Source organism: Xiphophorus couchianus, chromosome 9, assembly GCF_001444195.1.
Source record: "Xiphophorus couchianus chromosome 9, X_couchianus-1.0, whole genome shotgun sequence".
In the NCBI taxonomy this organism is placed as follows: domain Eukaryota; kingdom Metazoa; phylum Chordata; class Actinopteri; order Cyprinodontiformes; family Poeciliidae; genus Xiphophorus; species Xiphophorus couchianus.
The window spans coordinates 435211-454600 of record NC_040236.1 but is presented as its reverse complement, the minus strand read 5'-3'; the positions used below and the strand labels follow the sequence as shown (position 1 = coordinate 454600).

The 19390-nt window shown below is 39.4% G+C and overlaps 3 protein-coding genes across 4 annotated transcripts; 2 read left to right on the top strand and 1 right to left on the bottom strand.

Moving 5' to 3' along the window:
* The first annotated feature begins 1482 nt into the window (after window positions 1-1482).
* Window positions 1483-5007, top strand: mrpl55 (mitochondrial ribosomal protein L55). 2 transcript variants are annotated; one of them, XM_028028666.1, is made up of 3 exons: window positions 1483-1643; window positions 1792-2011; window positions 4006-5007. In XM_028028666.1, the coding sequence occupies exons 1-3, from the start codon at window positions 1591-1593 to the stop codon at window positions 4153-4155; spliced, it is 423 nt and encodes a 140-aa protein (XP_027884467.1). In that variant the 5' UTR covers window positions 1483-1590; the 3' UTR covers window positions 4156-5007. The 2 variants fall into 2 exon arrangements, with proteins under 2 accessions (XP_027884467.1, XP_027884469.1); XM_028028668.1 differs by having other exon boundaries at window positions 1485-1643; window positions 1867-2011.
* A 1466-nt stretch (window positions 5008-6473) lies between these two features.
* Window positions 6474-9949, top strand: ndufa11 (NADH:ubiquinone oxidoreductase subunit A11). Its single transcript, XM_028028664.1, is given in 5 exon segments — window positions 6474-6527; window positions 6529-6676; window positions 7341-7433; window positions 8445-8567; window positions 9773-9949. Coding segments are annotated over 5 exon segments (516 nt in total). The 5' UTR covers window positions 6474-6488; the 3' UTR covers window positions 9886-9949.
* Window positions 9950-12551: 2602 nt separating this feature from the next.
* On the bottom strand, window positions 12552-18706 carry commd2 (COMM domain containing 2). Its single transcript, XM_028028663.1, has 6 exons — window positions 18536-18706; window positions 17170-17247; window positions 15810-15892; window positions 13782-13856; window positions 13587-13685; window positions 12552-12777 (listed from the first exon to the last, which is right to left on the bottom strand). Exons 1-6 carry the CDS (start codon window positions 18600-18602, stop codon window positions 12568-12570), a joined length of 612 nt encoding a protein of 203 aa, XP_027884464.1. The 5' UTR covers window positions 18603-18706; the 3' UTR covers window positions 12552-12567.
* Window positions 18707-19390: the final 684 nt, after the last annotated feature.

Sequence of the window (19390 nt, the reverse complement as noted above, 5' to 3'; positions counted from 1 at the left end):
GGCGCTCGGGCCCCGGCTGGGGATAACGGTTATCGCAGCGTTAGCGACAGGCTTCAGATGAGCATCCCGATGCTGTTAGGAACGTCATCCCCCCAGGGCCCGGCACTGGTGGTGGAGGTTGAAGAAGGGTGCGGGCCTCAGGACCGGGCGAATGGAGGAGAAGCGGTGGTGGTGGGTTGAGCTCGGCTGGAGAGCGAAGGACACCATGACTGAAGGTCCTTATGAGCTGGGACGTGGTCGATGATTGGACGTGACGTGGCTTGGTCCGGCGTTGATAGGTCGATGATTGTGGGCAGGTCGTTTCAATTAACGGGTCGCGGTGGGGATAAAAGAGTCTTCCAGTTTGAATTTGCGCCTAGGCTTCATGTCCTAAAACCTAAATTATTGCGACATATAAAAACAAATGAAGTAATGTGCGATTAAAGTATTGCAAACCAAAAATAACTTGATACATTTTGTTTAGCTGTACAGAAAATAAATTGCCACCTTCATGACTAGCTCAAAATCGCCTATTCTTCAAATCACAGCTGGTCTGTGATTTGAAGATCTTTGATTTCTTTGAGAAGACATTGAGCAGCAGCGAGGGAGCCAGGAAAGACGCAGACTGTGTCTGCCGCCAGCTCAACATCTCTTCACAGCGGGAGCTCCTCCTCTTCTTCATCTTCCTCCTTTTTCTCCTCTTCCTCTTCTTCCTCATCTTCCTCCTCTTCAGTGATGATGGTTAGCTGTCCTGTCTGCCAGGCTAAAATTCAGGAGCAAAAAAATTAACGAGCATCTTGATTCCTGCCTTTCTTGAATGGCTTTTAAATTAAAAACTCTGTCACAGATTTGTAGGAATTTATACAGAAGAGGATAAAGGCCAATATATATAAAAATGTTGACTCTAATATTAAATTGTCATATTTAATATTAATAAATATGACACTGATGGCTGAATCACCAGCCATCAGAGTTCTGATGATTCAGAATTCTGATGGCTTATCGGTTGGTGTTTTGAATGATTGAATAAGACACAGTAAAGAAAACTTTTTAAAATTTTGTTGTGTGAATTAACTTAAAAAGATAGGCTCTTTGTGCTTAAACAATTTGTTTTCTGAAAAAAATTACAATCTCTTGTATCTTGAACAAATAAATATTTTTGACCTCATATGTGTAAAGATACTTACTTAAAATTTTATGATTGATTTCACAGATTCAGTTATGTTACATTTTCTTCACCACAAAATCATGTTTATCAGTGTATAAAGTCACTATAATATAATTGAAAATGTGGACAATATTCTTTAGTGCTGTCTCAAATGTACACTTAAAAACTGATGAGATTTTAGTGAGAGAGGTGTGCAAGAGATGGGACATGGAAAGAATTATTGCTACAGATAATGTTACAGAAATATAAAACAGTAGCTGATATTGCGATGATTTAGCGTTTTGTCCTACACCCTCCGATGAGGTAGGTGGCGGTATAACCCTCTGGCTGGTATAACATTGCCTCATTAAGCAGAAAAGAGCATTGGTCCTTGTGTGACCTCAGGTTCGCAGCTCGGTGGGAATCGGCAGTTAAAGAGCGGGTTTCCATCCAGCTAGTCTGTAATGGCCCAGCTGCTCCTAAAGAAGCTTCACTGTCTTCACAGCTCGGTGACCCGGTAAGAGTTTCAGCTGGTTCCAAACAACATGTCGTCGTGTTAGCCCGGATTGACAGCGCGCCTCATCTTTTTGATACGTGTGTGTGTGTGTGTGTGTGTGTGTCTGACTGTCTTGTGTTCATACACGTATGCGCGCGTGTGTGCGTAGCTGCATATTCCCTTGCATATCACTCGCAGGTTCCCGGCCGGTGTTCCCAGCTATCCCGACTTATTTCCTCCACAGTCACGGAGCTCAGCTGAGCTCCAACCGGACGTCGGTGGTCCGATGCGGACGGCAGAAGTATGAGCGGCAGTACTTAGTCCTCCTGGTCCGCCCGGACGGCTCCACTGTTAGCATCAGATACCAGGAGCCCAGACGGCTTCTCCTGGTGAGTGGTCGGCAGGGGCTTTCTGTTCATGGTCCTTCCCAACGTTTCTGCACAGAATGGAGAACTGTAGGGTTCTTTGTTTTCTTCAGTATTATTAGTAGTTTATATTTTTGAATTCAGGATCATTATGGAACATTGATTACAGAAATCAAAATCCAAGTCATTTTCTCCCTTTTTTTCTGAAAGAGAATTTTAATTTCTGTAGGTAGTTTTGGAGCTATGTGTACTTGTATGCACTGCTTATAGAGGACCACTTTCACAATATTTATCAACAAAGTGAGGATCTTCTCCCAGTCCTCACTTTCTTTTGCAGATCTATTGCTCTCTAATTGGTAGATTTTAGAGGTATGGTGTCAGTTAAGTTTCATGGTAATGTAAGGGAAAATGTCTGGGTTTGGCATTAAAGCGGTTACTAAACAGAATGGAAGTCAATACAAAGTCCTCAGTTTGTATAGAAGCATAAGGTTGTGTGTGTTTGAGTGTGAGTGAATATATTCCTCTTGCAAATGGGAATGTCTGATAAAATTGAATAAAAAACAAACACATGAAAGTGCACACTAGTGTCAGCAGTATAAGCTGAAGACTCTCCATCAATCAAAAGCTAGTTTTCCTCTAAAGCACAGGTCTCAAACTCCAGTCCTCAAGGGCCGCTGTCCTGCAGTTTTTAGATGTGCCACAGGTACAAAACCCTGGAATGAAATGGTTTAATCACCTCCTCCTTGTGTAGATCAGTTCTCCAGAGCCTTGCTAATGACCTAATTATTCTATTCAGGTGTGGTGCAGCAGAGGCACATCTAAAAGTTGCAGGACAGCGGCCCTTGAGGACTGGAGTTTGACACCCCTGCTCTAAAGCAACACTTGATGGCATGCAGAGGAGGTCATGCAGTCATTTCAATCCAGTGTTCTCTGTTACAATATTTTTATTCAATATTGCAAAATAAAATATTTCTTATGAATAACCAACATTTTCCTCACTCATTTTCCTTGCAGTCATAACGTTCCCACCACACTGACACTGATCTTTAGCAGACCAGGCATTGGGAGCAGTGAAAATCCATCTAAATTTATGTTCAACATGCAGATTGAATGCATGCTCTCTGACTGGCACATATCCTGTTCAAGGGCTCCGTTACAATATTTCACAAATGGTTGCTACCAGGAGGAATAAACTGGTCCCGATTTAGTTACTTTTGCGAGATTGGTCTGAAAATCAGTCAATATCCCGTATATCTCTGCTGTGAGAGGACTGACTGCCCTGCCCATGGGTCACATCTGTGGTTAACAGTCACTCCGCTGTTGTCAATTTAGTGATTGTCATGCAAAAAAAATCTATATCAGCCAAAATCAGAATCTGCAGGTCAAGCTTTTTAGAAATCGGCCAGAAAACTGCAATTATACTTGCCATACTTGCTACACAACCTGTACTGTGAAGCTTTAAATAGCATACAGTTAACTAAAAGTACAAGATTAAGCTTCTTAGCAAAACTAGATCATTTGAATATAATGTAAGTATACAAGTACTTTTTTTCATATTGTGTATTGCTGGTGTTCATCAGTAGCTTGGAAAAAAGGGAAGATATGCTGGTCCACTGAGCTGCATGGCACCACAAATAATAAAGATCGTTTAATGCTGAAACAAGGAGCTACTATGTGCCCAGTCCTGCTGTTAGGCACAAGTATATAAAGCTCGTCAGTAGAAGGAAGCATGAAAATGTCCTGGTGGACATCAGTGCTGACTTTGGGTTTGAGAAGGCAAAGTGGACCAACACCAATCATTGTGTTTGGATGTTTTAATCACCATGTCATGCTTCAGCTGGTTCACACAGGTGTGTGCCTATGGATAAAAATAGTAGAAGTAAACTGCTTTGTAGAACCTAAACAAGGTCAAAAATTTCTTTGACAATGTAGGGCATCTCGATCCAACCAGATCATAGGAATCAGTTAGTTTAGTTTGGACAGTAAAGCTAAATGGTGCTGTTTGTGTGTTTTGGCAGATGCCTGTAAACCTGTTGACTCTGCCTGAAGAGGAGCGCCGCGCTCGCCAGAAGAGGAGGGAAGTGAAGAAGACCAAAACACAGACAGTAGATCTGTATGAAGATGACTTTAAGGTGGACAGCTACAGCCACTTGTGGAAAAAGAAATGACTTCTGTATTCACTGATGTAAAATTAGACAAAATAGTTAAAACTGTTAAACATAAAACTGGGTGTGTTTATGTTGTGGCGATATTTGGCAGAACTACCACCGAGTGTCCTGATTCAGATGGCAGTGTGTGGTATCTATCTGGAATACGGAAAGCTGATTTGTTTGATATTCTCTGACATGCTGCTGATCATCAGGTTACCATGGCAGCAAGTCGTACTGAGCCATGCTGGTGGCAGCATTCCAATGTTTCCAGCTCCAGGAGTCACTGTAGTGGCTGTGTATAGATCCTGCTTCTGACATCACATCAACCAGTTTTATACTACATGATGAGAAATACATTACATACCACTATTATTTTATTTAATATCTATAAAATTCTTAAAAGTCAAAACCTAGTGATGAAATGTTCCACATGTATGAGCTGATTAAAGGACTAAATCCTTGCTGTGTTCAATTTAACTTATAAAATCCTGTACTGATCCCTAAGGGAAATGAAGTGTGGAGCGTGTAAATGCTTACTGGTATAAGACCTGAACTGGACATTAATTCAGGTCTTATACCAGTGGGTGGGTTAAATGTGCTCTGGCATTATTAAAATGAAAGCAGGAAATGTTTTGCTTCATTAAACGCTCCACTGTGCTGCAGAGCTTTTCCTCAGGATAACAAGAGTACACAGAGAGAACCCATGTCTGCTTTTTCATATAAAATGAAAAAGCTTTATTTCCTGGAAGGTACCAGTAAGAATCTTCATTTTGGATAAAGATGTTGAACATCAGGAATCTTTCCCTCACTGTCGGGAACATCAGTCTGGGTAATAAAACACATCAGGATTAAAAACTGATTCTGACTTAATATTTTGACATAGTATTTTTTTTTTTTCAAACGCTGCATTTTTGCTAAATGAAACTGCTGAGGATTATTGGGACATGTTGGGTTACTAGTTGGGGTTGTTGATTGGATTGCAGCTTGTGTGATGTCAGCAGTTGTTTACTTTGTTGTCTTGCAGCAGGGGGTGCTGCTCGGAGATTTTGGTATGGGGTCTTCCTGGGTGGAGATTGAAAACATGGGTTCTCTTTGGGTACTCTGGCTTCTTCCTGCAGTCTAAAACAAGTATATTAGGTGAATTAGTCGCCTAATATTGGCAATGAACCAGGGTCGCTGGGCTCAGGGAATTTTTGCATGATTGTTGCGTCTCCTCACCCCACAACATTAGAAGGTATAGATCAGGGGTCTGCAGTCTTCTCTATCAAACAAAGATCTATTCTTGCCCTCAATCCAGCTAAATAAAGTTATTAATTTAGCTGGACTATGTATATCACATAGTTTTTTTTGGGGGGGAAAGACAACTTATAAATATCTACTATATGAAATTTATTTGATGTGAAGAAGAAAAACTTTTGACCCAATGACAAAAATATATATAGAGACCCAGACTTAAAACAGCATAAAATATAAATTGTAGGAGATGAAAATATGTTTTCAGATTCAGTTTTTTTAATTTGTTTTTGTAAGGTTTTATGCAAATATAGTGATAATACACTGCTCAAAAAATAAAGGGAACACTCAAATAACACATCCTAGATCTGAATGAAAGAAATATTCTCATTGAATACTTTGTTCTGTACAAAGTTCCATTTGTACAACAGCAGGTGACATTGATTGTCATTCAGTGTTGCTTCCTAAGTGGACAGTTTGATTTCACAGAAGTTTGATTTACTTGGAGTTATATTGTGTTGTTTAAGTGTTCCCTTTATTTTTTTGAGCAGTATATAAAACATGAGCTATTTTGCACTGTGTACAGGTGTTACACAAAAATTACATATTCATATTGTAATAATCATCCCCAAAAAGTGTAAAAGTTAGTAGTTATTTATTTTTGATTGCTCTGGTACAGTGAATGGCAGAGATCTTTACAGAGAACTTGCCTAGCCAAGGGGTTCCAGGTTGTAGTAGTTTGTGACCCTGTTGGGGGAACTATAAGCAAATCTCCTTTCTAACAGCATTCCAAGGCTAAACAATAGGGTTCAGTCTTTACGTTTGGGTAAGAAAAGCTTGAAGAAAAATCAACATTTGTAATTTTTTGTTTGTTTGAAACACAGAGGTTGTACTATTACAAAAATATAGTACTATAATATTTTAGTCAATGTCATTCTGTAATTTAATTAAATTGCGCCATTAAAACACTCACAAAACTGCTAAGACATAAATGAACTGTATATCTACATTCTAAAACGTTAAATTATTCTTCATCATTTAATCTAAAGTTATTGAGCTATTATGAAAGGTCCGGAGAGCCACTTCCGGCTCCGGTGCAGCAGATTGCGGACCAGACGATGGACCGATTTCTATTCACACCTGTAGGGGGCAGTACAGATTTCTACCACTGGCCGAAGACATACGAGAAAGAGTTTCGGTGTTGACCTTGCACCGCCACGGATCGTGATGGGTTACTGGGATGTTCCAGAGGGGACAGACTGCGTGGAGAAGACATGGATCGCCACCAAACTGGGCACAGCTCTGGGTAGGTATCAGGCCGCAGACGGTGCTCTGGGGCCGGAGGCCGCTACGGGAAACACAGCGCTTTAGCAGCTAGCTAAGCTAATAGGCTTAGATGAACCAGGGTTGCTGGGTTCAGGGAATCTGTTCAATAAAGGTTTTTTTTATCTAAAAGCTGGGTGATGGTTCCTGGACATAAATCCATTACTGAGTGTTTCAGAGCTACAGAGATCCAACGGAATGTCCAGAGCTCCGGGGTCAGTGATCCGCTGGAGCTCCTGATTCCAGTGCTGGGTTTGGAAATGTTCTCCGAACAGAACTCAGGATGGATGTCGGTTTTCTTGCCCTCATTTCCAAACGGCAGTTGAAATTCTGACGGTCCAGTTTGTCCCCCATGTCGTGCGGTACTTCCTGACTCTTATTTGCAGCCAGTGGCTGACAGAAAGTAGAACCCTGCTGCTTAGCAACGTCAGTAGCTGGTTCAGGACAGGAGTGTTGAGCTCCAGTCCTCCAGTAAATCCAGGCTGGTGTCCTGCAGAGGAGTCCCTGGTCCAACACTCCTGATCGGATGTCTGATCATCAGCGTGAGGTCAAGTTTTGCAGAGTCCTGCCGATGACCTGGTTATGTGTGCTGGATGTCCAGCAGCCCTGCTCCTTGTCCTAAATGAACCCGTGATTTTGTGTTTCAGGTCTGATTGGCTCAGCTTATCACATAGTGGCATTCCAACCTGATACTGCATTGGAAGCAGTGCAGAGGGCTGCCAGTGCAACGGTCACAATGGGTAAGCTCATTAAAATATGCATATTCAAAAAATATATATTTTTATCCTGTTCTGAATAGTTATTGCTATCTGAAATAACTATTCAGATTGTTGTGAATAGTGTGTGTTATAAATATTTCTATTTCTGCTGTTTTGGCAGTTGTCAGACATGGTGATAGCAAGCATGTTGTTCCTGCTTCCTTTAAGAGACGTGTCAGAATATCACTTAGTATGTTCCTGCTTTCTACTTGAATTAAGAGAAAAGGTTAGTTTATATTAGCTGGAGATCATGATGACCATTAATGCTCAACATTATGGAGGATTTGTGTTAGGGTAAGGCTAAAAATATAAAAAATTTTCATTTTCAGAATAAAGGCGTAATGTTATCAGAATAAACTCATAATAATACCAGAATAAAGTCATAACTGTATGATAAAGTCATATTACAAGAATGAATTTGTAATATTGCCAGAATAAGGTCATAAAAAGTACGAGAATAGCGTTATGCTTCCAAAATAGTTGTATATTAGGAGAATAAAGTATTAATTTTTGAGAATTCTTCCATGAAAAATAATAAAAAATAAATAAAATGAGGAATTTTGAGTGTCTTGTGAAGTTGTGCTTTTGTATCAGTTTTACAAGTAAGGAAATACTTCATCTTCTAAAATCAAACTACTAGCAGGACTTTGAAACTTTGTTTTGAAGAATCACGGACTTCAGTTGGTCACTGATCTTCAGTACTGATCTGAAGTGGGCTGATATTGATATCTGGTATTAATATTGCTGTTATGATTGATAATGCATTACTAGACATCTGTATTCCTACCAGGGAGAAAATGTCCTAGTTTCCAGTCACCAGTAGATCTGGAACCCATGTTTTATTGGCTATGAACATGCAGACTTCAGTGCTTCAGATGAGGTTTTTAGCACTGACCTCAACATTGTCACAGATCTCAGAAATCACAGAGAAGTCTACACATCATCTTGATATGTAATGTTGAACATTAATATTGGCAGCTTTGCATTTTCCAGCCACTATGGGAGCCATCTTCGGAATGACAACATGTCTCACCGCTCAGGCCCGAGAGGCTCCAGATGACCCACTGAATTATTTTGTCGGCGGCTGCGCCTCGGGCATCTTCCTGGGAGCCAGGAGTAAGTAATACCTGCTAAATGGAATGTTTGAATTCCACCGGACTGCCTGTTGCTTTTCAGTCACCAAAGCTCGCTTAGGACTCATAACAATCTGCTTTATATTCACTTATTTTGTCATGATTTTTATTAGCTTTATATTCTTGTATGCTGTTTAAAAGTAGTTCAACCTATATATGTGTCCTCACAAATTAACCTCCTGACACCAGGTTTGGCTGACTGGAAGTCTTTGTTGTTTTGAAGGAATCTGATTGGCTACCAACACTCCTGTGTTAGCTATATAAGTATTAGCTTCGCGCTGTACTGCCCCCTATTGGTTTGGCATGTTGGGGCTGATTGGTGCAGGTTCATCCATCCATCCATTTTCTGTACACCCTTGTCCCTAGTGGGGTCGGGAGAGGTGCTGGTGTCCATCTCCAGCGAACCTTTCAGGCGAGATGGTGCAGGTTCCTGTAGATGAAAACTCTCCTGTGTGCATGATATTATTATTGTAAACGATGTGACAAAGATATTTATTTTATAAAGACCCAACTACATGTGGACAAGTCCTGAAATGAGCTGACGCAGGAATGGCACAAAAGCGGTGAACACAGGCCGAACACTGGAACACTGCAGGGACCTCACTCCATGTATGAGAAGACTAGAATTAAACACTTGGCTCAGAACTCAGTAGTTTAGGGGCAGCAATTGGGGGTTTCTCTTCTGAAAACAAAGAAAAAAGGTAATTTTGATGTTTAGGAGATATTTTAGGTCATGTAAAATATTGAAGTCTGACGATGCTGCAGGGATTAGTGCAACTTCAACCATCCTGCAGATGACACAGTGATGTCAGGGTTTACAGTAAAACTCAAATGAGATCTTTTATCAGAATGTTGAGTTTGTAGTTCAACTTCTCTCTAGTTCTTCTTTTTCTCTTGATATTTTCACTCTTTGCTTCTGTCTGCTGGTCAAATTCCTACCAATAAAGACTAAACTGATTTTCATTCAGCTTTGCCCAATCAGTGTGAAAAATAAATTTTTGTTTCATATCAAACCTTCATGTTTTGATCATATCTTATTTTGATTGGCTTTAATGGAGCATTGCCAAAAGGAGGATTTATTTAGGTTTTCTAACTTTGCGGTGAACCTCCTGTGTTCACAAGCAGTCTGAGGTCAGGATGAAATGTGATTGGTTGATGAATGACTCGGTGGTCTCTGCTTCTCCACAGCCCACAATGCTATGACTGGTACGACAGGCTGCCTGGCTCTGGGAACGCTGGCCTTTTTTACTAAAGCTGGCAAAATGGAAGGATGGAGGCTCACCGGACCGCCCAAACTGTAGGAGGAGACCTTAACATTAAATATTGTAAAAAGACTTCATGTAATAAAATGCTTGTGAAAGTAAACTGAAGGCTATTTTATTTTAAGTGTACAAATGTAGAGGATGAACATAAAACGTGATTAAATATTAGCTGTTTTATATGTGTATATAAAAACGGTGGATATAAAGACCCAACTACGTGTGGACAAGTCCTGAAATGACCCGAAGCAGGAGTGGTACTCCATTAAAACCAGTGAACACAGGCTGGTTCACTGGTTTCATTTATATACACTACTCAAAAAAATAAAGGGAACACTCAAATAACACATCCTAGATCTGAATGAAAGAAATATTCTCATTGAATACTTTGTTCTGTACAAAGTTCCATTTGTACAACAGCAGGTGAAATTGATTGTCAATCAGTGTTGCTTCCTAAGTGGACAGTTTGATTTCACAGAAGTTTGATTTACTTGGAGTTATATTGTGTTGTTTAAGTGTTCCCTTTATTTTTTTGAGCAGTATATAAAACATGAGCTATTTTGCACTGTGATATTATCTTTTGGTGGTGTTACGGTCCGACCAGTAAGGCACAAGGACAAAGGCATACTGTATATAAAACAATATTTTCTATTTATTTTTCCAAAAGTCTTAACAAAAGCCTTTCAACAACAAATCTCAAAAATATAACAAAATGGGCCCAAAAGAAATCAAGTAAGGCATACCTACCTCAGGATAACAAACCAAAAACTGACCTCACACAATGAACACAGGAATTTATACACAAAGGCTAGCCTACACAAACAAGGAGGGGTGGGAGATGAGACAAAGACAAACAATGCATAAACATAAATAAGTAATTCAAACCAACACATTTTGACTACAAAACAACTATAAAAACAAAACAACCTAACACCAAAAATGTTTAAGGAGTAATGCTATTAGTAGAGAGAGAGGCAGGTTCTTTAACATCAAGTCCTGCTTCCAGCAGCCTGATGGTTTGTTCCACTTCCTGGTTTGCCTTTCAACCAGTCCTCTCACTCAGCCAGTCCTTCAAACTCAGCAAAACAAAGTAGTTAATAATTCAAATAAACAAAAGGTGTTTACTAAATGTGTGCACCCATAATAGTAAACAACCTAATGCAATAAACATAAAAAGAGTGAAATTATAAATATATTGTATGAAAACATTTAAATAAATAATAACACTGGGGAAAAGATGGAGGAACCTCCACAGGTGGATATAAAAAGTCTACACACTCCTGCTCAAATGCCAGGTTTTCATGATGTAAAAAAATGACAGCAATAAATAATTTCACAACTTTTTCCACTTTTAATTTGACCTATAACCTGTGCAATTCAATTTAAAAACAAACTGAAAACTTTAAAGGGTAAAAGTAAAAAACTTAAAATAACCTGGTAGCACAAATATGCACATCCTTAAACTAATACTTTGTTGCAGCACCTTTGACTTCTATTACAGCACTCAGTCTTTTTTGAGTGCTGTAATAGAAAAAATAAAAATATTTTTATTTTTTGCCACATCTTGATGTGGCAACATTTGCCTACTCTTCTTTGCAAAACGGCTCCAAATCTGACAAGTTGCACTGCCTGTGCTCAGTCCTCTTCAGATCACCCTGATGGGATTCAGGTCTGGACTTTGACCGGTTCATTCCAAAGCCTCAATCTTATGCCAGTGAAGCCATGCTTTTCTGGATTTAGATGTTTTTTGGGTCATTGTTGTGCTGAAAGCTGAACTTCATCTTTCTATCAGAAGGCTAAAGGTTTTGTTCCAACACTGACTGGTATTTGGAACTGTTCATAATTCCTTCCACCCCCCCAAAAAAAAAACAGCCCCAAAGCTTGATGTAAGTATTCTTTCTTCTTCTGTTCTTTTGGTGGTGAGCAGTGTTACCTTTTTGAATTATGTCCAGAAAGTTCAACCTCGGTTTCATCAGACCATAAGACATTTCCCCACATGTGTTTGAGAGATTTCAGATGTTTCACAAAATAAAGCCAAGCTTGGATGTTTTTCTTTGTCAAATAAGGCTTCCTTCTGGCCAACCCTCTCCATAGCCCAGAAATATGAAGACTAGAGATTGTTGTCACATGTAGCAGAGCACTTACAGAAACTCCTGCAGCTCCTCAGTGTTGCTGTTGGCCTCTTGCCAGCCTCTCTGTCCAGTTTTCTTCGTCTTATCAATTTTGGGCGAACATCCTGTTCTTTGTAATGTCATTGTTGTGCCACATTTTCTCCATTTAATGATGTTAGTCTTCACTGTGTTATTTAAATCCTTGGAAATTCTTTTGTAGCCTTCACCTGACTGATGCTTTGAAAGTTCTCTGTGGATCATGGCTTGTGCTGGAAGATGTGGCCATAAAATGTCAGGAAAAGCGAACTAGAACAGCTGAAGGTGTGTTCTGACTCCAGTTATGAGTTTGAATGTAATTGATTAAATGTAAACATAGCCACATCTCCAGTTACAGAAGAATGTGCACACTTATGCTATCACATTATCTCAGTTGTTTAATCTTTCACCTGTCCTGAAAGATTTCTATTTGTTTTTCAAGTGTGTTGTTAAGGTTTTAGGTCACATATAAGGTGAAAAAAGTTCTGAAATTATTTATAATTTTTTACATGACCAAAAACATATAAGAGAATGGCACACACTCACAAGCACACACAGAAAAAGTGTTCTGGAGGAGTCATTTAATATTTCGTAAAATCCGCCGAGCATGACTGGTCTTCACTGCAGCTAAAGCGGCCTCCAGAGTGGAGATCATATGCAGGAGGCTTCTGGGGTCCGTCTGGAGATCCATGCAGCTATGGGTGCTGCCAACATCAGAACTCCTAGTCAGGAGAAGGCGAATGGTCACCATGGGAACAATCTGATGACGAACTGAACGACTCGCCAACTGGCAGGAAACCAAAAGCAGGAGACAAAGACTGATTGATACAATATGAATAAATTCAGTTCACTTATGTTGAACCAATTCATAACAAATATCATCTCAATTACAAAAATAACATCCAACTAACACAGCTGCAGACCTCTGGTTTTGCTTTCTGTCAAACATTTTAATCACCATTTTTTAAAATGAATTCAGTCATTTAAAAAACACTTTTTGTGTTATGTTGTCTTTATGCAGTATAACAAGTTTGATATGAAACATTTTAGTGTGTCACAAATGAAAACGTTTTCGGCTGCAAGCTAGTCCTAAAGGCAGCAAGTACAATGGTAAAACAGTGGTATCAAACTGTGTCCCTACAGGGCCAGAGTCCTGCAACTGTGTTTAGTTAAAGCATGTAGTGCAGCTCTATAGAGCTGCTTGTGGAACCAGGTGAACCAGAGAGACATTTAAAAGCTGCAACACCACCGGCCCATGAGGAGTTTGAGAGCGCTGCCTGAGCCTCGGCCTCATATCAGTGAGTCTGTCCCAACTGCTTGTTTATTCCTACATGAGTCTACAGGATAAATATGTGCAATCAATCCAAATAAAAAAAATCATTACTTGTGTTTTTTTTTATCCTTTTATAAGAAGCCATTTCCTTTATAGATGAACAGAAATTAATATTACTCATTGAACAAATGATAAGCAGAAATGTGTTCCCTAAGTGAGGACCACCCTGCCTCCTTCAGCTGGGGGTGTGTGCCACTCTTTACTTTGAGCTCAGATGTTTCAGAGATGGAACAGGAGAGAGCAGCAGACATGACTTTTCTAACCTGGACATCCAGTCTCCATTCCAGGTTGTGGTAGGCTGGCTGGTTGCAGAGCAGCTGGCTCAGGATGCTGCGGATCTGATGTTTGTGTTGCACATACAACTGGAACATAGAGAGGCCACCTCAGCATACTGAACTGACAGGTACAAATATGATCTTCAGATATATAAAATCTGAATGTTAATGTTTGTACGTCACCTGCAGCAGGCTCTGGTTAAGCTCTTCACCAAATCCCAGAGCCAGCACTGAGTCCATGAAGTCCACTTCAGAGATCTGGACTTACAAAGAGAGACAGGTTGGAAACTGTGGCTCACCGCCTGCTTGTGGTGCCTGGAGCACACAGAGCATGTTGGTACATGTGGCCCAGGGCAGTCAGTGAGGTCAGTAAAATCAAGGTCAGCGTTGGTCTGTGCTCAGCCTCGCCTCGCTCTAAATGCATCAGCTGAACAAATGTGCTCCACCCGGACATAATGCACAGGTTTCACTAGAGCCTTTAAATGGTGTTAATACGCTGATTTCTAAACTGCAGATGGAGGGGGAAAAAATATACTAACAAATAAAGTGATTTTTTTTTATGTGCCTTACCTCTTCGTGTGCTTAAAGTGCAATTAAAGCTGCCAACTTTAATGATTTTTTGATTATTTTTTTGATGATTTTTATCATCAAAAAATCAATTTTTTTGATGATAAACTGTATAAATTGATTCTTAAGAGCGCCATCTTTATGTTTCTATGCAAATTGTTAGAGCTTTGTGTAAACTTCAGGAGAGACAGCACAATTGGTGGACTTTAGTTCTGAATTATCTGACCCAAAACTGTCTCAGTGCTGCCCTCTTTGGATTGAAGGGTGGCTACTGTAGTAGAATTTTCCAGGGATGCATGAATTGCAGTTTTCCGGCTGATTGCCGATTTAAAAAGCCTGGCCTTCCCATTCCAGTTTTGGCTGATACCAATTTTCTTTGTGTGAAATGTCACAAAATATAGTCAGAAAGTGGTGAGTTGGTAAATGTGGGTGACTATTTTTAACTGCAAACATTCATATATGACCTGATGGGCCAGTCAGTCAGTCAAACCTCTGTCACAGAAAAGCAGAAGAGGACAGTGGGTGATTTTTAAACTTTTGCTGAAGTAGAGCAGATCTGTGGATAAGATCAGCTTCACATGTAAGTATTGGCCAATCACAATTTCCTAAAATTAAGGAAATCAGTGCTCCCCTACAGTTTTCCTATATGTACTTATTGTGTGACGTCACACTTCTGTGAACTTTGTAACCGACAGCCATCTTGGCAGACAGTTGCTAAGACAACAATAAACAAGCTCTTGCCTCATTCATATCTGACTATTAATCAATATAAGTACAGTACAACTATTACTTGATCACAATGTTTGAGAACTCTACCCACATGGGGAGTAATACTAAGGTAAATATCAGTCATATTTACTGTAGTGTAACTAGCAAAGCTATCTTAGCTATGATGTGCTGATTTTGTGCAGGTCAAGGATGGGTGGGAACTTGATCTGTTATGTTAACGTATGTCAAAATGAACAAAATTAAAAAACATAAAATTACAAATAAATGCTTAGCTAATGTATCTTTATCTGTGAGCTAAGATGGACATGCAGCCTATGTGTATGTAATTACTCTGCCAGTCACCAGAACCTTGTTCATGTAAAGAGTTTGTATCTCCTTTACAAATCTCTTTAAACATTGATTGTATGCGTCATGGATTTCAGGTGAAGCTCCTCCATGGTATACTGACTCTTCGTGTTCACTGGGTAACTATATCGGAGGCAGAGTCAGAGCATCTCCCACAACTAGCAAACAGACAAACACAAGTACACTGAAGCAGGAGTCATACTGAAGGAAACCAAGAGAACGCACAGTTAACAGCCACCGAGACAAAACTGGGAGCTGGAGCTGGTTTCCAGTTCTAAAGCCCCGTAGAACCACCAATACGTCATACTGCAGTATAAGAGTGAAGCAATGTGTGGGGAAAATATACAACTCTGCAATGTTTACGATAAGGTGCCAAATAAGCATGAAGACGCTGAAATATTTGTTTCAATGTCAAATATGGCGATGAAACAAATATGGGGTTCTTTTGGTGATGTTCTTTTCATGGAGAAATGTGATTTTTCATTTTTATTCTCCTCCCAGAGAAATGGAGATTGATACGGATAGCGTCAGGCAGCTGCCACTTGAATGATGATGGTGTGTCCTGCTCACCATGTGCTTAGAGCTCTCTGTCATCAGGAACATCAGGCCTTCCACTCCATGCTGCACCATCCCAACAGGAACACACAGCTTCCCTGCAGGCAGAGAGCTTCTGTCAGCTTTTCCTCATGGCTGGAGGTGGAACCATCATTAGGTTCTGATCTGAGATCTCAATTCCCACCTTAGCCCTAAACCTAACACCTAACCCAAACACAGCTTTTCCCCTCATGGGGAGCAGGATTTGTTCCCACAACCTCACAAGGATGTAAAAAAAACATGGTACACACATACACACACAGATTTATTCTCTGTTTTTTGTCCCACTTAAAAATGTTTCAGATTGTCAACCAAATGTTACTATGACAGTTTTTTATCCCCAGAGTAAATATAAAAAAACTGTTGTTTTTTGTTGTTGTTTTTTTCCCCATTCATTGAAAAGTTAAGACCAGCTCCAAGCCACCATGGTCCTCTTGGGAAAAGTAATTACCCCCTACACCTAATAAGCAGCTATTTCACCCTCAGCAGTAACTACTGCCATCAGCAGCCTGGCAGTAGTTACTGCTGGGGTTAGGGTTAGAGTTAAGATGCCGGCCGGTTACATTATCAACCTTCCCAGACTCTCTGTTGCCCTTTAGATTATGTGTTGCTTTGTTTTCTTTTATAAATCTGTCAGTAGCCAAAGGTTTTACTGAAATGATTTACTACATCTACAGATCAGGTAATAATCACGCTTGTAAAACTGAACTCATCTTTCTAAAAGTTAATTTATGATGTACCAATTATTTGTTCCAGAAAATCAGGTACGTTTGGTCATTTTCTTCCTAAAGAATGAAATTATCAGTAGAAAACTGATTTTTCTGTTTACTCTGGTTAGCTTTTTAGACAGTACATATGGCAATGCATTTCTATTCTATATAAATATTACTTCCGCAATACAATAAAAATATTACAGCTTTGACCCTGTATATCAGCATTAATCATACATGCTTCTGTTATTTTGTATTATGGAATATGATATTACACAAACACAAAACAATAATCAACAACAATAGGCATGAAAACAACAAACCTATTTATTATTAACCAAAAGTTCTGCATGTGGGATACAAGCACTGCTGGTCAGACTAAATACTGGAGCGGAATGCATCTGACAGCAAGCCGTTAACATCAGAAATTTTAGATGAAGGTCGATATAATCCAATATACAATCTTTGACTGATATCAATCAGATAACTGACATCAATATTGGATGAGGACACCCCTAATAAATATTACAACTTGATGGATAATCTAAAATAGATTATTTTTAATACACCGAAAGTGCTGCAGACAAAGATGACAATGCCACAAAAAAGAAAGGGTGGAGTCTTACTGGCTGCCCCCTCATAGATCTTTGGGTTGGTTCCTTTCCTCAAGAAGTCGAGTGCAATGCGACCAAACTCTTCAACCACTGAAAGGGACAAGACAAGGAAATTATGTCATGTTGAATGTTCTTGATTGTTTGCACACATTTCTTATCCACTTCTTGCACAAATTGCAAAGTTTGTTCTTATTGCCTCCCATTTTTTGATCTGATTCATGTTCTATTTTAATCTATACTGTTTTTTTATTATTCTTTTTATATTCGTTTATGGTTTATCCAGTTAGTTTCTGATTCTACGGAAGAGGATTAGGAATTCTTTTTTTAAAAAGAATTCTTTTTTTTCAGTGGCCCTAATCCTCTTCCATATGATTCTGATGATGATGATGATGATGGTGGATATGATGATGCATCGTAATTTTTTTCTGCAGAGCATATCTGATTTTATGTTGAATGACAACAAAAATATCTGAATGAATCAAAATAAGATTACAGTATTCATCATAAATCCAGACATATTTTGGGGACGATGTGGTAGGATTTCTATTTGACTAGTATATAATGTTCTCCATTATCTTTTAATAATGAAGAACTTAGATAATTTAACAGGTAGTTTAATTACACCAAAAAAATCAATGCTATCCAACCTGAAAACTATTTTAAAAGGAATAGTGTGCCAAAAGTTTCACATTGGTAAAAAAAAAGTTTTGTAGCATCTCAGTTTTAAATCAGCGGTCAAAGTCAGTTGCGTTAGGCCGCCTTACCTAATGATTTTGCACATAATCTTTCCAAATATAATTATGTTTATTCCTCCAGTTAAAGTTACAATTATTTTTGGTTGAATAATTTAATAATCTTTTGAGGAATATTAACATAGGGAAAATAATTCAAATTTAGATAAATGGGTTTCTTAGGGTTGGCACTTTAATCAAAGTTACTCTTTTCTCGCTACATCCTAAGATATATTCGTTCTTGTATTTGACGTTGTCTTTAACCATATGGTGTCACTAGCAAGTAATCATGGATAGCCATTAATTCACATTTACTGAAGTTTAAGAACATGCCAGAAGCTTCAGAAAAACGGTAGCAATCTCTCAGGCTGTTGGTATTTGATTTGCCGCTGTATCAGCCGCTGTCTCTGATGTCATGTGACCGTCAACACCAGACAGGGTGGAGAGCTCAGAAACTATTGATTGGTTTGATGTCCTGTTGGAAAGGACGAGTTACACAGCCAATGAAAATCCACCTCCAATGCTTCTGTAGTTGAAGACCAACAAAAGGAATAGTGTGCTCTGTTCTGTTTGCTCCCAAGCTCAGACCACCATCTCTGGACTTCACCTTCAACACGCAGCAGTGCGCAGCCGCAGACTGTTCTTACCGGAACCATCAGCCTTGGTCAGGAAGCTCAGATGTTCCTTATGATCCTCAGATAAAACCAACAGCATCCTGAAAACCAGCCTTTTAACACAGCCACAATATCTGGAGCTCCGGGAGCCGCCGCAACAGTCTTCTTCTTCTTTTGTAATGACGGTTTCCCAACATCAATTTGGAGGATTTCTGCCACCTACTGATAAGAATATGAATCTGAACAAGCAAGCTCGAAGACCCAACTAAATTTAACTAACCAAGTTTCCATCCAATAAGGATAATCTTATAACATACACCCAATTATTTCTTTCTTTAGATTTTCAAAAGTAATTATGGTGTTTTTTTTCTGTCCAGGACTCATTAATTCAGCTCTTTCCTGCAGCTAAACATTATGTTTCACTTTCTGTACAGAATACTCATCTTCCTGGATCACGTTGCATGAAGTCTTGAGTGACTCAGCCGTCCTCTAGTGGAACTGTTAGGTCATAATGACCATTGTTATATTTTACGATCCATGTCTGGTGGCATGTTAACTACTGGAAGTTTTTAGAATATATTTCCTTCACCCAGTGGTTCAGAATGAAGTCTGTGCCTTAAAAAAAAAATAAAAACAGATTTCCGTGCAGGACAACGCAGCATCACATGCATTCAAGTCCTCCTCTGAATGGCTGGCTGGAAAAGGATGAAACACTTCTGACTTCACTTGACCTGAACCCAGTTAAGAACTTTTGACGGTTCTTCAGTGGGAGACTTCCAGTGAAGAACTGTTCAACTCTCTGACCAGTCGGAGGATTAGGTTGCTGCTGCAGAGTAAGTAGATCAACAGATCAAAAGACCTTTGGCCTTCATGAATGGGAAGCTGATC

What these genes read in the sequence shown, in the direction of transcription:
- mrpl55 (XM_028028666.1), top strand. Translation starts at nt 1,591, where the DNA reads ATGGCCCAGCTGCTCCTAAAGAAGCTTCACTGTCTTCACAGCTCGGTG. An exon ending in CTTCACAGCTCGGTGACCCG is followed by an intron (nt 1,644 to 1,791) that starts GTAAGAGTTTCA and finishes GTGTGTGCGTAG; the next exon opens with CTGCATATTCCCTTGCATAT. An exon ending in AGCCCAGACGGCTTCTCCTG is followed by an intron (nt 2,012 to 4,005) that starts GTGAGTGGTCGG and finishes GTGTTTTGGCAG; the next exon opens with ATGCCTGTAAACCTGTTGAC.
- commd2 (XM_028028663.1), bottom strand. Translation starts at nt 18,602, where the DNA reads ATGCTGTTGGTTTTATCTGAGGATCATAAGGAACATCTGAGCTTCCTG. An exon ending in GATCTATGAGGGGGCAGCCA is followed by an intron (nt 15,893 to 17,169) that starts GTAAGACTCCAC and finishes CTCTGCCTGCAG; the next exon opens with GGAAGCTGTGTGTTCCTGTT. An exon ending in AATGGAGACTGGATGTCCAG is followed by an intron (nt 12,778 to 13,586) that starts GTTAGAAAAGTC and finishes GTTTCCTGCCAG; the next exon opens with TTGGCGAGTCGTTCAGTTCG.